A 14,487-nucleotide genomic window follows, 5' to 3' on the forward strand; every position below is an offset into this window, starting at 1 on the left:
GCCTCGAGCCCGTTTTTCTTACGTGTCTCCGTTATCGTTCGACTAAATTGCTGTTCGTACACACAAATACATATATAGCGCCATGGCAGTTGAAAACTGGTGGATGGTGAAGATGAAACGTGCGGTACAGGGGATGTTTGCGGACATTTGTTCGTCTGTGTAGCGTTCGCTTGGCTGCGTGAGTGCGTCTCTTTCTCTTTTAAAGATGTGTGTGTGTGTGTGTTTCTCCCGTTTGCTTCTCTCAACGTGTTGCAACAGAGAGTGTACGTAATTTTCTGTGTATCTGTACTCTGTCGTGTGTAATTCCTAATTGTTTGCGTGCGTACGATCGAGTGTGTGCTACAAGTGGGAGGTCGCAGATCCTTCATATATATATAATACAATTAGCATGTAGTATTAAAATCATATACAATTGTTACAATATTTAAATAGTACTTATTACATATATATCATATACCGATAGGTTTCAAAGTGTTTTTTTTCTTTTAGGTATACATATACAGATATATATATATATTTATATGTATATATATGTATAATCAATTATTTATAGGGTTGCTTAATTGTTTTTCTCTTTCGAATCCTTGTCGCGCGACCCCTAGACCTTTCTCTGCATCTTTAGCGCGCGTTCTGTTCTCTGAATCTCGGTCGTTGTTCTTTCTCGGCACCCGAGAAAGAACATCCGGCGAAAGCCCGCGTGACAATGGTGGGGGCGGATGGAAGGGGACGAAAGAGAAAGAGCGTTAGAGAGATGACGATCGTATCTAAAGTACAAACATCGAAGGTCGAAAAAGGAGCGCAAAAGGGATTATTACGTAACGCAACGTGTGGGAACGCTGTCGCATTAAATTTGCACAATCAATGTGTCGCTTCTCTTTTTCCATTTTGCCGCAGTGTTACGCCGAATCGAGCGCCTGGGTGTGTGTGTGTGTTCTCTTTTCTTTTTTATTTATTATTCTTCTGTTCACCGAGAAAGCAGAAATTGGTTTTTTGATCTTTGCTTGCTTGGATCGGACGATCGAGTTTTGATCGATTGGTTGCTGGGAGAATTTTCACGGGAAAGGGGAGAGGGAGAAGGGGTGTGGGTGGCTGTGTGGTGGGGGGCACCGTGATCGAGAACGTGTACAGTGGGTTTCTTCGACGACGAAAGAAAAGCGAAGTGAAACGGTGATTTGTTGTTTTGTCTCGAACGATTCGTTCTATGTACAGAGAGAAGTCGGTACCGACACGGTGGTGCCCCTCAATGTGTCGCGAGATCCCTCGACTCCTCCGAGATCCATGGATCTCTTTCGGTGTTCGTTACTTTCATTTAATGGGATCTCATTTTTGTCGATCGAGGGATCCCGCGGTCGCGCGCGCGCGCTATTGCGTTACAAATCCCGCGATCCGGTATAATATCCTGTGTGTTCGTCTGACAAAAATAATTTTCGCTCGAGCTCTCGGCGACGAATCGTATACGATATCTCGCAAACGTGGGAATTTACAAAAAACGACCATACCAAACCGTGTGTACATAGGGGGAATACTGTGAATTGTCTCGCACACTTTTACATATTTTACAAAGAGTACAACACGCTCGAGGCAACAGGATTTATTGTATACGCAAGAACGATTTCGCTGGCTGGACGACGAATCGTCTGTTCTCGATTGTTCTCCTCGCGCGGAGACGCGCGCGGATCGGAGTGATCCTAGGAATCGTGCGATTCGTAACGCAACAGCGGACCGAACCACGAGAGAAACTAACATCTATTTCGTGTGTGTGTGTCGCTGTGTGCACCACTTTTGTTTATTTTCATAGTTTTGTCGTCGTGTTGACCGAGGGCTGGAAAAAAAGGATCGAAAGACCCATCTTTCTCGTCTTCTTTTTCGTGACGTGTCTCCGTGTATTCCTACGAATGTGAACGCGTATCGGAGTGTGTGCAATTGTGTGTATGGGGGTGGAGGAGGGTGTATGTTTTTCTGCGTTTCTTTCTTTTTTTTATACACGGTGCGCGGGCACCTCGACGAAGTCTTGCAACCAATAATTATTTTCCTTTCTCGCGCGCTATATAAAAAATTTACACTATTTATAATCAAAAAGTCGTTCAAGAATTTGTTGCTTTTCCCTTCACTTTTGTTTCCTTCTTCTCGTTCCTCAGACGTTTCTTAAGTAGATATATGTATGTGTACGTCGTGTTATATACAACACGACAGCAACTAGGTGGTCAACCTATTCGCTAAACGTTCGTTACTAATACAAACGAAAAAAGAGTGAAAATGGAGGGGGGAATTCGAACTGAAGTATTTTGCATCGTTTCGTCGCTTTTCTTTCACGAGAAGGATCGAAAATGGGGGCGGTGGGGGGTGAGATACAGCCGGAGCGTAAAATGATAATGTTTGCGGGGGGTGGGGTGGGTGTGTTGGTGTATACCTCGTATTTATATGTACCGTATTTATAAAGCGTTATATATGTGAGCCTGCCATACGCGTGTTCTTTATATATATGTATATATATATATATATATGTATGTATATTTATATTCATATTTATATAGAAGTGTGTATCTAGCAATCATTAGTAATAGCAATTAATAATCAATGAAGGGAAGGTCGTTAATCAAACAATATAGGTAATGATAATTATAGCAATTAATAGTAATTATTATAATAATCGTATTAATCGTAAGAATAATAATAATAATAATAATAATAATTAATAATTAATAATGATAATAATAATAATAATAGTAAAAAGTATAGTAGTACTCAAATAATCTTAGCTGATAAGACATGAGATTTTGCGTTCGAGTTTCGCTTCTGCTATGACTTTCGGTATTCATTGAAAATTCGTTTTTTTTCTTCCGTTGTTCTGCGGGATGTTCCTACTTCGACAGGGGGGCGGGGTGGAAGATGAATTATTAACATCGATGCTTCTATTACAAAAAATGAGAGACGTTCGTTTCCCGACGTTCTTGTTAATTTACAAATGATGACGAGCGCGATTTACAACGGACGAAGGAACTATCGTCATTCCTTATCTTTAAATATTAGTAAACGCATTTAACGTCGTCCCGTGCGAACGACCAAAAAGGCTAATATCCTGTCGACCGAGGGCTGAAAGAAAAAAAAAAGAAGATGGCGGTTGGAATGTCTCTGTCTGTATACAATCGAGAAGTTTAGCGTGTTTCCGGGTGACGATGTATATATTCGTGACAACATGTACAAACAGTTTCCGGTACGATTTTCTGTTTTCCTTTGATTTCCGCGGATCCGAGAAATAAAAAACGAACAGCCTCCTCTCAGCGTTTTTTTCCGAAAAGATCGACGAACGACAGGGTCGACGAGTGATGAAGATCATTTTCGGGGGGTTGGTGGAGGAGAGAACGACAAAATATCCATTTCTTTATTTTCCTTCTCCACGAGCACCGGCTCTACCGGATCGAACGATCGATCTCTCCCGATCCTGAGAGAACGGCGGAGCGGATCGAGCAACGCAAAAAAGAAAAAAGAGAAACAAACCCCGAAAGAAAGACGTCGTTGATCGCTCGATAATCGTTTTGCCCGTTTGAACCACCAGCCGCAGTAAGTAATCACCGCGCGAAGAAGAAAGAGAAAGAGAGAAAGGGTACCTAAGAATTTGTCAATTTCGTTAATAAATCGTTATTTACAATATCTTACAAAGAAAGCGGCTACGTATCTTCCTCTTCTTTCCTTTTTCACTTTCGAAACACCTCTTCTGCACACACAAGCCTCACCGTCCCGTTCCCGTCTATTTTGTTTCCCCCCCCCCGTTTCTTTTGTACAAAAATCTTGCGACGGGCTCTCTACAGTTTTGCTTCGCGGTCTACTCCCCTATTATTCGCTCTATCGTTTTTCTTTTCTCTCTACCGTTCCTCCGTTTCCTTTTTCGTCGTTCTCGTTTCCTTCCTTCCCGGTCTCCTCGTTTTGTCTTTGTTTTTAGAATTCTACATTATTTAACACCTACGCGCGCGCGTTCCTCAACGAAATTATTATACATTGTACACAGTTTTAAGATTACAAACTCGATCGACCGTCGACACAACGTTTCTGTATAGAAATTCGGGGGTAGGGGGCGAAAGGGGTTGTCCGCGCGAACATTCAATTTAAAAAACCCGGCGAGAGATTTCCCGTTTGCTTTTGTACAGTCGTCGAGGTGGACCACCGCACCACCCTCGATCGAACGATAATTATATATACACACGTATGATACTCGTGAAGCGATTTCGATGAATGTGTCGAGAAAGAAATCCTACGACGCGATCGTTCTACTCGTATCCCCGGTGTCACCTCCTGGAGAAGGTCACGCCCTTAGCCAATCATGTTACCATGCTCCGAAACATGCCAGCCCCTCAAAAGAAAAAAAAAACAAATTAAAGTCCTTGAAACGCGGTTGTACTGAATTTATCATGAAAACAAACGTAATTTGTAAAATTTGAACCGGCTAAAAGAGGACTTGCTCTAAATCAACTGGGTTTCAGGACCATAGTCACCGCGTTAAAATCGGCCGATTGATAAAAGGGGGATCGACGAAAACCACGAAAACTCCGGGAAAACTGGTTCGGATGCAATTGAAAACAGCTGAGAGGCGCTCTTTCCAACCGTCGCGATGGGTGTGATCGGTGTGAAATATACAAATCGAAATGCTTCGGTGTGCGCATACGCGTCTCGACGTGTCTGAACGCATATGTATATATGTATATGTGTTGTGTGTGTGTGTGTGTGTGCGAGTGGGGATGATGCTGCGCGAAACGAGATATAGATACACACGCGCTGGGAACATATGAATTTCCTGACGCTTTTCTCGTGCGTTTGTTTCCTTTTTTTTTCCTTTCGAGAACGCGTTTATCGTTTTATACAATGTACAATAGGGTTTCGGTTACGTTCAAAGAACACCGCGATTCGCGGTGGGGCTGCGGTTTGCTTGATTTGATCATTTAAAATGGGGACAACGGGGGTGCTATGGAGAGGTTGAGGGAATAGGGAATCGGTGAATCGAATGAATATCCGAATGGTAAACGATTTCTTTCCTCTAGAGCGTCTCCTTTGTCAAAAAATGTCTATATCTTACAACTGGAACGATGTGTGTTTGCATGAGAGGGCGAGGGGGTGAGCTGGATAGAGGGGATGGTAAGTTAGGATTGGGCGGGATCGAGGGGGGACCAGACCATTCTAATTGCGGCAGGTGAAAGGGAAATGTATATAACGTATGTTGATCGAGGGTCAGCAGCATTAGAACGTATAAATCATATTTAAATTTAATATAATTAGTAATTATTATAATACACGATATTCACAAAGTCCGTTAAAAAGGAGAGAATTCCCGTGAAAAATAAAATTATTCATTGAATTTACGGTTCCTCACGATAGGGTTTGTCACGTCGTACCTATACACATTTGTTATTTATTTATATCACAATTTACAAAATTCGAGGATCGTTGGGGAACGGAGAGAGGGGGAGGGGGAGGGAGCGAGGATATTGGGAGAAGGATTCAAAGGGGATGCGTGTAGGGGAGCGAGATGGATAAGGGATTCGAGGGGAGAAATAGGGGGATGTAAAAAGGATCGTTTTAAGAGAGTAGAAAAAAATGCTCCGCGCTCAAAGGCGACAAACGTAAAACGAACAAAGGAGAACCGTGCTGACGACTTGATGTCTCTCCTCATTGTTAAATATTATTACTTCGTCAACTGTCATTTCCTATCATTTCCTTTTCTTTCCTTTCCTTATCCGTTCTTTATACTCCGTCCTTTCTGCTAAGATTCTCTATCATCGAGAAGAAACAACATGTAATATTATTTCGGTTTTTGTTTTTTCTATACTGATCCGTTTAGTTTTTGCCGAAAAAAAGCTTCCTTCCTAAATCGAGAAAAACGAAATCGGTTGTTTTTCCACATACAATTTCTTATCCTTTCCTGTTACGTCCTACACCGTATATATGCATAATAGATATCTATATATATCCTTTCTTTTGCAATTGTCGTTTTCTTTTTTTTTTTTGATTCCACGAACAATCTGAAGCAATCAAAGGGGGACAGGGGGGAAGGGGGCAGATCAGCGGTCAGGTCTGAGTTACTCAGCTTCATTCCCATGTCAAACGCTATGCTAGATTTTAATCAACGTATCTGTAGCTCCTAACCATCTATCGAATCTGAACCGATACCGATTCGTTGGTCGTGACGACGTACGTGTACCGGACACACTCGAGAGGATAATACTACTTTCAGCGTGCGAAGGCGTTACAGTTCACCGGTACACGCTCGCGACCAATACGTCTCGTGCATGGGTATAGTTTACGGCCATCGCACTCACGTTACAACTCGATATAAATGCATGCAGCTCTAAGATCTATCCTAGCTGTCTAAACACAATTTTCTCCACCTCTTCGAACCTTTTGCTGTTCACCAACCGAGACCAAAACGTTTACTCTTAAAGAGCGCGCGCGTTGTTCTCGTCTTTGCTGTTCTCTTAACTCTTTTTCGCGGTTTTTCTACGTTATATTTTTTTTTGTTTACTTGCTTGCTTGTTGTCGGTTAAGTGTGTTTTGCCAGAGGTCAGAGCTCTGTACGCTCCCTCGATAGAGTGCTGAGTTTCGACAAGGATCGATAAATATAACTTGGCGACGTGTTAGTCGAAGAACGATTCCAATCGCAAAACGAGAGGGGGGTTTTGTGGCGGGATAAAAGTATTTTTCTCTATTCTTCTTCTTGTTTTTTTAAAAAAAAGTCGTCGGAACGTGTTTTTTGTTCGTGCTGTGTGGTTTCTGTTTTCTCAATATTTCTTTCCACGCGAAGTTACGTGTTTTACTTTGTGTGTATGTCTGAAACTGATCGATTAAAAAGAAAAAAATTAATCAAAACGAGCGGTGACAAGACATTCAGTCCTCGCAGCACTGTAGTTTCTTGTTCACGAATCAAGCTCGATATGCTTGTCTCCAGCCGTACTCCAAGAAACTTGGTTCTCAAGGGCACACGTTAGTTTCGGTGCAACCGTCGCGTCGGCGACACGCTCGCCGCTTCTTGTCACGCGCGTGCGGTCGCGACTCGCTACGAATACAATAACTCTTCGGCAGCACGTTAGATTACTAATAGAAAAAATGCACTGCACCTCTAACGTTATTCTACAAAAATCGATGTCCTCCTCTGACACGCGGACGACTCTCCTGAAACATCCGTGTGTCTTCACGTCGCACCCCGCGGCCCAATGATCGCCGTCTCCTCTTTTGTTTTAATTCTGTACAAACGTGTCCTCTCTGTCTCGCTCTCTTTCCTTCTTTTTTACCTCTCTCTCGCACTGTCATTGCTTCTCATCAATTTTTTCTTTGTGTTGCAAAAATAAGAAAAATCATCTCGGTAATTCTACCTTTTCTCAATGTCGAGTCTCGTCTTAATCGCGATTATAGTTAGTCGGGCTTTACAATTTCCTCGGGTAGGAAAGAAGGGCGAACGGGTTGGGACGAGCGGGCGCGGCGCTGTGGAGAACATCATCTATCTCTTGTCCTCTCTCGGTTGTCCTCGTCCATTATAAATAAAAATGGCGATATAAGATACGTTGCAATAAATATTTACGTAGGTCTCTCTTGTCGGTACGTGCGTTTTGTTCTCTTCTGTCCCTATAAGACGTACGAGGATCCCGAGCGGTTGTTGCTCACCGAGACCACAGACCAAGACCGAGACGCACGTTTTTACAGGACCTGCGTTGGCTGCTGAGCTGGCGTTGATACTGTGCCAGCAGCAGAAGCAGGCGGTCCGATCGGACCCAGATCACCACCGCCGCTCGAAGCACCGGCTGGCGTCGCGACGCCCATCGCCGACGCCGTCTTCATGAAGAACTTCTCCAGCTTGACGATTATGTGCTTCCCGTAGGTGTACTTGCGCAGGCTGCCAAGGTGAGGGCGGATCTTGTGCATCAGCACCTTGCGCTGTGCCGGCTCTGCCACGTCGATCATCTTCTGCACCACGTAGTTGGCATACTGGTCCTTCATCATCACGTTCAACGCGCTGTTTCGCAACAAGTCATTAGTCATCATTCTACTCGAGCCTTTCTAGTCGACTGGCCTGTGGATCTCTACGTTAGAGTCACTGATCCTGTCGTAACTCTTTTCAAATCCACAGACCAGTGTTTTGATGTTTCTAAAGAATAACTTACTTGTCGTTAAAGCCGCACACTTCTTCAATTAGCACGGCACGCTCCTGTCTCGTGGCGTGAGTCACGCACTTCTCAACAACGTTGCTCGCGAATTTGTGTTGCGACAGAGTAAGTACTTTACCCCTTACACTGCTGATCAACTGCGCCTTGTCCTCTGGTTTTCCGTGTTCTGTAAAACGGGTGGCTCGAGATTACTTAATTCTGCATGGTATATAATGAGTATCCCACCTAACCAGAGCACTTTAAATATCTTACTTATTACGGATAACAGAAGAAATATTAGGGGAGTAATAACTAAACTCTCCAACAAATTTTTCCATTATCAATAATCGATGGAATAAAATCCGTCTAATAGTAATCCAGCTATTTAAGGTGTGCTCGAGTTGGGAGGTTTGCTATACCAACGCAAGCTTCACTTACCGAGTACGTGTTGGATAACGTAATTACCATACTGATCTTGAATAAGCTGATCAGTGGCGGCGTGAAGTTCTTGAAGGATGCCCTGGGTTTGTTCAGGAGTGCAATGCTCAAGAATACGTTGGATCACTCTACAGCCGTAGGGGTGGGTGCTCAACGAGTATACCTGGCCGGCGAATGCGCCGATCACGAACTGCAGAGCCCGTGGCTCGACGCACTCGATGCACTTCTGCACCACGTGATTTCCATTTTGATCTTTGACGCACTTCAGAACGTGACCGTCCAGCTCCCGGACTATCTCTTGCTGCTGTTCAGGCCCGATCGATTCCAGAGCCTTCTGAATCACCCTACAGCCGTACATCTGCAGTGCCAAGGGCAGCACGTGTCCTCGAACCTAATGCAACACGAAGAAACAAATGTAGCAAACGTTCCTACACAGCCCGGCAAAGCGAATTTCCCGCGATCGGTCAGAAATCAGAAGGTACGTCGATCACCGTATTGAATCAGTTGACACGCAAACATAATCATCATTTTCTACATTCTATCAACTTGCTGGAAACCAAATGGTCTTTTACTTTTTCATTGTGTTAGCGAGGCTGAAGGTGTATTTGCAATGTAGGGTAACCGGATTATTTTGTTACCCTTCTTGATCATTAACCGTTAAGGAGAATGTGATCCTTTTTCTTAGGAAGCTTATTAATAGGCTCTTTAACGAGCGTGCTCGATAGAAGCTTAGTAATTTCCTTCTAAATGATAGTCTTGAAAAAAGTTGCTGGATTACATTACAGGAGACTGTTTCTCGCGTTACTGGTCGGTCACTCGATACTTTGACTTTGAAGGTGATAAATAGACTGTTCACAGATATTCACTCGCACCGACATTGTCTTCGAAGATCGGAATGCAAGGGAATTGAAACATCACCCAGATTGATACTGCTAACAATTTCGAACAAAATTGTGCAACGTGGCATTAATTCTAGTAGCAGGACACGGACGTTCCCCAGCAAGCGAACTGAAGAGGACAAACGAACGCGGAGCTGTCAATCACCTTTTGAGCGAGGGTGGACTTCTGTTCCGGCGTGCCGAACTCGAAGAACTTCTGTATAACGTAATTCCCGAAAACGTCTGTCATCAGTGAGTAAGCGGAGGTGAGGATTTCTTGGAACACGAGCTGCTTTTCGCTGGCCGAAGCCCGTTCCAATTTCTGCTGAATGAAACGGGAGCCGTGCTGATCTTGACTGAACTCGACTATGTGATTGGCCAGGTCTCGCAGTTGGAGGCTCGGGAACCTGAAGCAGAAGACACTGATAAACCACTCTGAGACACTGTGCCGTACGACAAATTCCGCGGGAAAGAACGTACCGGTTATTCCTGAAGTCTTCGAGTAGACGTGATCGTCCTCCGGCGTTTTTGTCACCGATGCTGGTGGTGCCTCCGCGGCCGGGTTTGCCTACCAAGTTAGGGAAAAGGGAGCTACTGGAGCCGAAAACTCCATTAGCTGTTAAAGTTGGAACAGCACTGGCACGGAACTTCGCCTCGGCCCCGGGAGCGGCGGACACTCGGCTAGCCCCGCCGACCAGTCCGCCCAAAGATCCTCCCAAAGTTGGTGGCGGTGTTAAGGATAATCCTAATGGGCTTGGCGACGCTGTTACCGTACCTATAAACAGAATAAATGTTCCAGTCTCTGGCACAAAACGTTCGCATTATTAGACGCGCTCTTCTTCCGTTGGTCATCGTATCAAAGGGGCGTAAACTACCCCCAAAATTTAGGGTGTCACCCATGTCTCGCAAGAATGTCAAGTCACATTCTAAGTCAATTTTATCTATTGTCAAACGAATATTATGCAGGATTACGAAGGGTTTCGATCACCGTTGCAAATACGTCGAACAGGTCATTTGACTATGGTAAGTTTAGAGGCCGACCAGCCCTCTCAACTTGGAACGTGTCTATTCTTCCGTTCTAAAAAAAAAAGTGAAAAACGATAGTTACCTAAGGCGCCATAACTCTGCGGCCACTTCGCGCGGCTGTACTCCAAGCTGGGGCTGAAGGCGGACGTGTTTCTATCGAAGGAGTCTCTTCGCGCGGTTGAAGAAGCGCCGAGACCCAGACCTGCGAACAAAGACGAAGACTCTGAAGACTCTAGTAGAATCGATGGACCCTCTGACCGGGTTCGCCGCGGTCCCGGTTCCGGTTTAAGGGACCTAGAAGCTGTTATTGTGGAAAAAGCTGGCCTAGAAGCTTCAACGTTCTCGATTCCTTCACAGTTTCTCACAGCCCTGGAAAGACCGAGCTCCGGGCCGTTGTGCGCGAGAAACTGAGAAACGTTATTTCTCACGTATCAACGAAATTTTACTGGATTTTAGTCTAACTCGATTTAGTGCAAGATATTTTTAAAGAAAGCAAAGAGTCGAAACTTTTATTCTTTCGCAAGAAACTGAGAAGAAATAAAAATTTAATTTCTTCTTTTTTAATTCTGCTAATGTTTTCGCTGCTTTAAATTACACCTACTCGATCTCGTCATGAATGCATAAAATATAGGTGATAAATGTAGAGTCTGCAGTCCGTTCAGTTAAGTCTGTATCTCAAGGTGTATTTTCTACAAATTTGACTGTTTGAAAGAATAACATTACTGTTCTTCGACGAGTGTGTACTTTACAAGGTCCTAACGTTCAGAAAGAAAACTGCACACGTTTTTCTACAGAAAATCCGGGAAGGCGACTCGTTACAGGTAGACTTCCATCCTTTGCGGTCCTACATCCAGCGTGATTACACATTACGTTTATTTACAGTATATTATAAATTTTGAGAGCGGTGCCAGCGAAAATTTTTCCTGCAATTATACCTGATGCGAGTGATCGAGTTTGAAAATAGTAGCGAACGTGTTGTAATCGTTGAAGGTGTCTTTTCACGCTCTACAAGGACATCAACAGAAAAATACAAGGTTCCTCGTGGACCGCAAAGGGTTAAACGAAACAGAGGACGTCACAGGGTGTACGAGTCGAAGATGGCGAATAGACTGACAAAAGACAAACGTCGCAGGAGAGGCATGCAAATACGGTTTATGTACACGGAGAAAATAAGGGGGGGTGGCGACGAGGAGGCCGTCGAACTCCTGTAGAACCGGAAAACGGCTCGCTCTCGCGAGGATTCGGCGTTTTGTAACAAACTAGGGTTGGCTAGTCTGTGAGTACCTGTGCTCTGCAGCTGAGCCGGCGAGCCCAGTGCTCCCAGAGGGGAGCCGCCGTATCCCAGAGCCGCTAATCCAGCGGCCAGTCCTGATCCCTGCTGCGCCTGTTGTACCGCAACCGCTTGGGCTTGTGCAACAACCGCTGCTGCACTGCACGCCGCCAGACCTGCACCGAAACCCCGCAACCCACACACGCTCTTAGTTATCAATTAATCTGCCGTGCCTTACCGACCTTACACCGTCTATTTAAGCCTAGCGCGGCCATTCCGCAACACATACAAAACACGCACAACACGCTTCCGGTATATCGACATCGATACTCTTAACAACGCTCTCTTATCTTTGCCCTCGATTCTTTCTTGCTCTCCCTTTTTAGTCACGAGGTTAATTACGGTTGTGTACACACGTATGTACAGACAAAACAGAGACAACAAAGTTACTCGGCAACTGTAGCCCTTCAGGGACGGCGCTTGATTTCCCGGACGTTATGTACGGTGTTAAAGATGTTATCACAGTGTATTGATTAATTTGACTTATTCAGACTTTTCGCTGATGTTTTCTATACGTCGCACAGTGTGACGTTTCGAGCAATACGTATTTTCGGTCAATACAACAAAAGTCTAATGTTAAAGTAATTAGAAATCACCATATTTTGAGTAGTTTTAACAAAATACATGATAAAAAATAAAGAAACAACATCATTAAGAATTTAATGCTCCTAAATGATCGAAACGTCACACTGTGCGTCGGGAGGTATCCAGGTAGTACTTAGATACGGAGGTACATCGGAGGTATCCAGTAATAGGTACCTAGATAGGAGGTACATAGTCGTACAGGACCTCGTGTATGAAATTTTTAAACACTCGCTAGATTCCGTGCTATGCATACGCCACTGAAGGGTTAATCGTGCGCCCTCCACGATGTACCGTGTCGACATCTCGACGTCACAGTGCGCCATGCATGTATGTACATAATATGTATACGAGGACCAGGACGCCGATATAAGAGACCTCCATCAGAGCCTGCTAACCGGGCAGATACGCGCGAACAACACGTTTTCCTGTTGATTCGGCAACTTATTCCTGGACTTTATCGCCTCGTAAAGTCCTATTAGCGCGAGAACACCGTTGCAGCGTTTGTCGGAACGCTCGACGGATTGATTTCGTCTGTCTTTACGGCTAAATATACGCACCGTCGGCCGAAACCGTGGATTCATTCCGTGAATCTACGGAAATAGAGATATATATGCTCGTTAACACGGCCAACTTAACCCTTTGCGGTACTGTCTTCGTACGTCCAAGCCAATCTCACCGTCGACAAATCAGTTTTTCCTCGGTTATTCATCGATGGCAATGATCTCACTACTATTATGGTATTACGACTGCGCATAAATTTATTCAGATTCCTCTTCGGTAACGCGAGAGAGAGGCGTAAAAGTTATGTAAACTGCGAATGACGACCTCTTCGTTTGATTGTTTTTTATGGACAGATAGAGATAAATGTTTTTATACTACTAGATGGAAAACCTGCGCTACTGCATGTGAACAAATTTTACATGTCCGAAAAACAGTTGGCAAATGCACACGAGCTGGAACGGAACAGCAAAGATTGCCAGAACCGCAAAGGGCTTATAGTTGCGAGTTCGACGATTTAGTTCCGAGCCACCAAGAATCCTACATTCATGTTTCATGTTGAATTCAATGTATGAGCGTTCCTATACACGACGGAGCTTATCGGGAAATCGGCGATTCCTCGGATATCAAAGATGGAACGTCTCCGCGAGCCAGTTAGCAGGTTGATAGCGGTACTGATCGATGTCCTCGAATTCGCGCCTGGTCCCAGGCTCCAGAAAATCGCGAGTTTGCGGGATCGGAGGAAAAACGTCGGGGAGAGAACAACACGTATCTACAACACTTGGATCCCGGCTGAAGGATCGAGGACTCTCTCAGGATCTTACCCAAACATTCTCCGGGCGTGGCGTTGCTGTGGGACGTAGGTGTTGGCTGAGAGTATAGACTCGGCGGTGGTGGTGCCGGTGGTCCCGGCGGTGGTTGCGATGGGGCTCTGTTCACCAAAACAGGCGCAGGGCTCACTAATCTCATGGGGGTGGCTGCGGAGCTGAGCCCCCGGACACCTCCCATCACGATGGAACCATTTTGGTCGTAGTACGCCGGTATTACCTGGTACTGGCCTTGAACCTGCAACAAAAACAACTCGAGCGTTCAACATCTGTATACAAATTCGCACAAAGAATCTAAGAAAAGCGACTTCCTTTTCTCTGCGCTTTTCTAACTCGTTAACCCCTTGCCGCATAATTAAACTGTGAATTTCATGACAGAAATGAGTAGGTAGAATTTAGAACAAGTATTACCTCGTCCACCGTTTAGTAAAACAGTAATTAGTTTGTAACTAATGGTGTCATGTGGAGCAGTTTTGATCACACACGATCGTTGCAAACGATTGGTCACCGGTTGGTTAAATAAACTGGATTGTTGAACAAGTTAAGGCGTTTCTGGCGTTCCCGAGGCTCGAATATCGAATCGGCGGTTTTTGCGGGCGGCGGGGTACTCGCGAAGAAGCTTGGTGACATTAACGGCCTGTTAAATTGCTCGCGGTTTATATTTAATCGCTGGCGGGGAGGACCTTCGTCGCGAAAAAGAGAGGCAGAGAAGTGTGTATCGGCGGCTAGAGGCAACGAAGAGGGCCGACAATAGGATTTATTTCTAAACACGTGCGAGC

The 14,487-nt window shown here is 44.8% G+C and overlaps 1 protein-coding gene across 4 annotated transcripts in view; it reads right to left on the bottom strand.

Moving 5' to 3' along the window:
• Positions 1 to 3,799: 3,799 nt before the first annotated feature.
• The window catches only part of Pum (pumilio), a 140,309-nt gene continuing 129,621 nt past the window's right edge, over positions 3,800 to 14,487 (bottom strand). For 3 of the 4 annotated variants that reach the window (XM_076425368.1, XM_076425367.1, XM_076425371.1), the window contains 8 exons: positions 13,706 to 13,946; positions 11,753 to 11,914; positions 10,551 to 10,670; positions 9,923 to 10,217; positions 9,609 to 9,849; positions 8,565 to 8,955; positions 8,145 to 8,313; positions 3,800 to 7,996 (listed from right to left, as the gene is read on the bottom strand). In XM_076425368.1, the coding sequence (XP_076281483.1) occupies positions 7,681 to 7,996; positions 8,145 to 8,313; positions 8,565 to 8,955; positions 9,609 to 9,849; positions 9,923 to 10,217; positions 10,551 to 10,670; positions 11,753 to 11,914; positions 13,706 to 13,946 (1,935 nt within the window). In that variant the 3' untranslated portion in view covers positions 3,800 to 7,680. The remainder of the gene's footprint in view (positions 7,997 to 8,144; positions 8,314 to 8,564; positions 8,956 to 9,608; positions 9,850 to 9,922; positions 10,218 to 10,550; positions 10,671 to 11,752; positions 11,915 to 13,705; positions 13,947 to 14,487) is intronic. The other variant, XM_076425369.1, reaches the window with a different exon arrangement.

This window comes from Lasioglossum baleicum, chromosome 6, assembly GCF_051020765.1.
Source record: "Lasioglossum baleicum chromosome 6, iyLasBale1, whole genome shotgun sequence".
NCBI lineage: Eukaryota > Metazoa > Arthropoda > Insecta > Hymenoptera > Halictidae > Lasioglossum > Lasioglossum baleicum.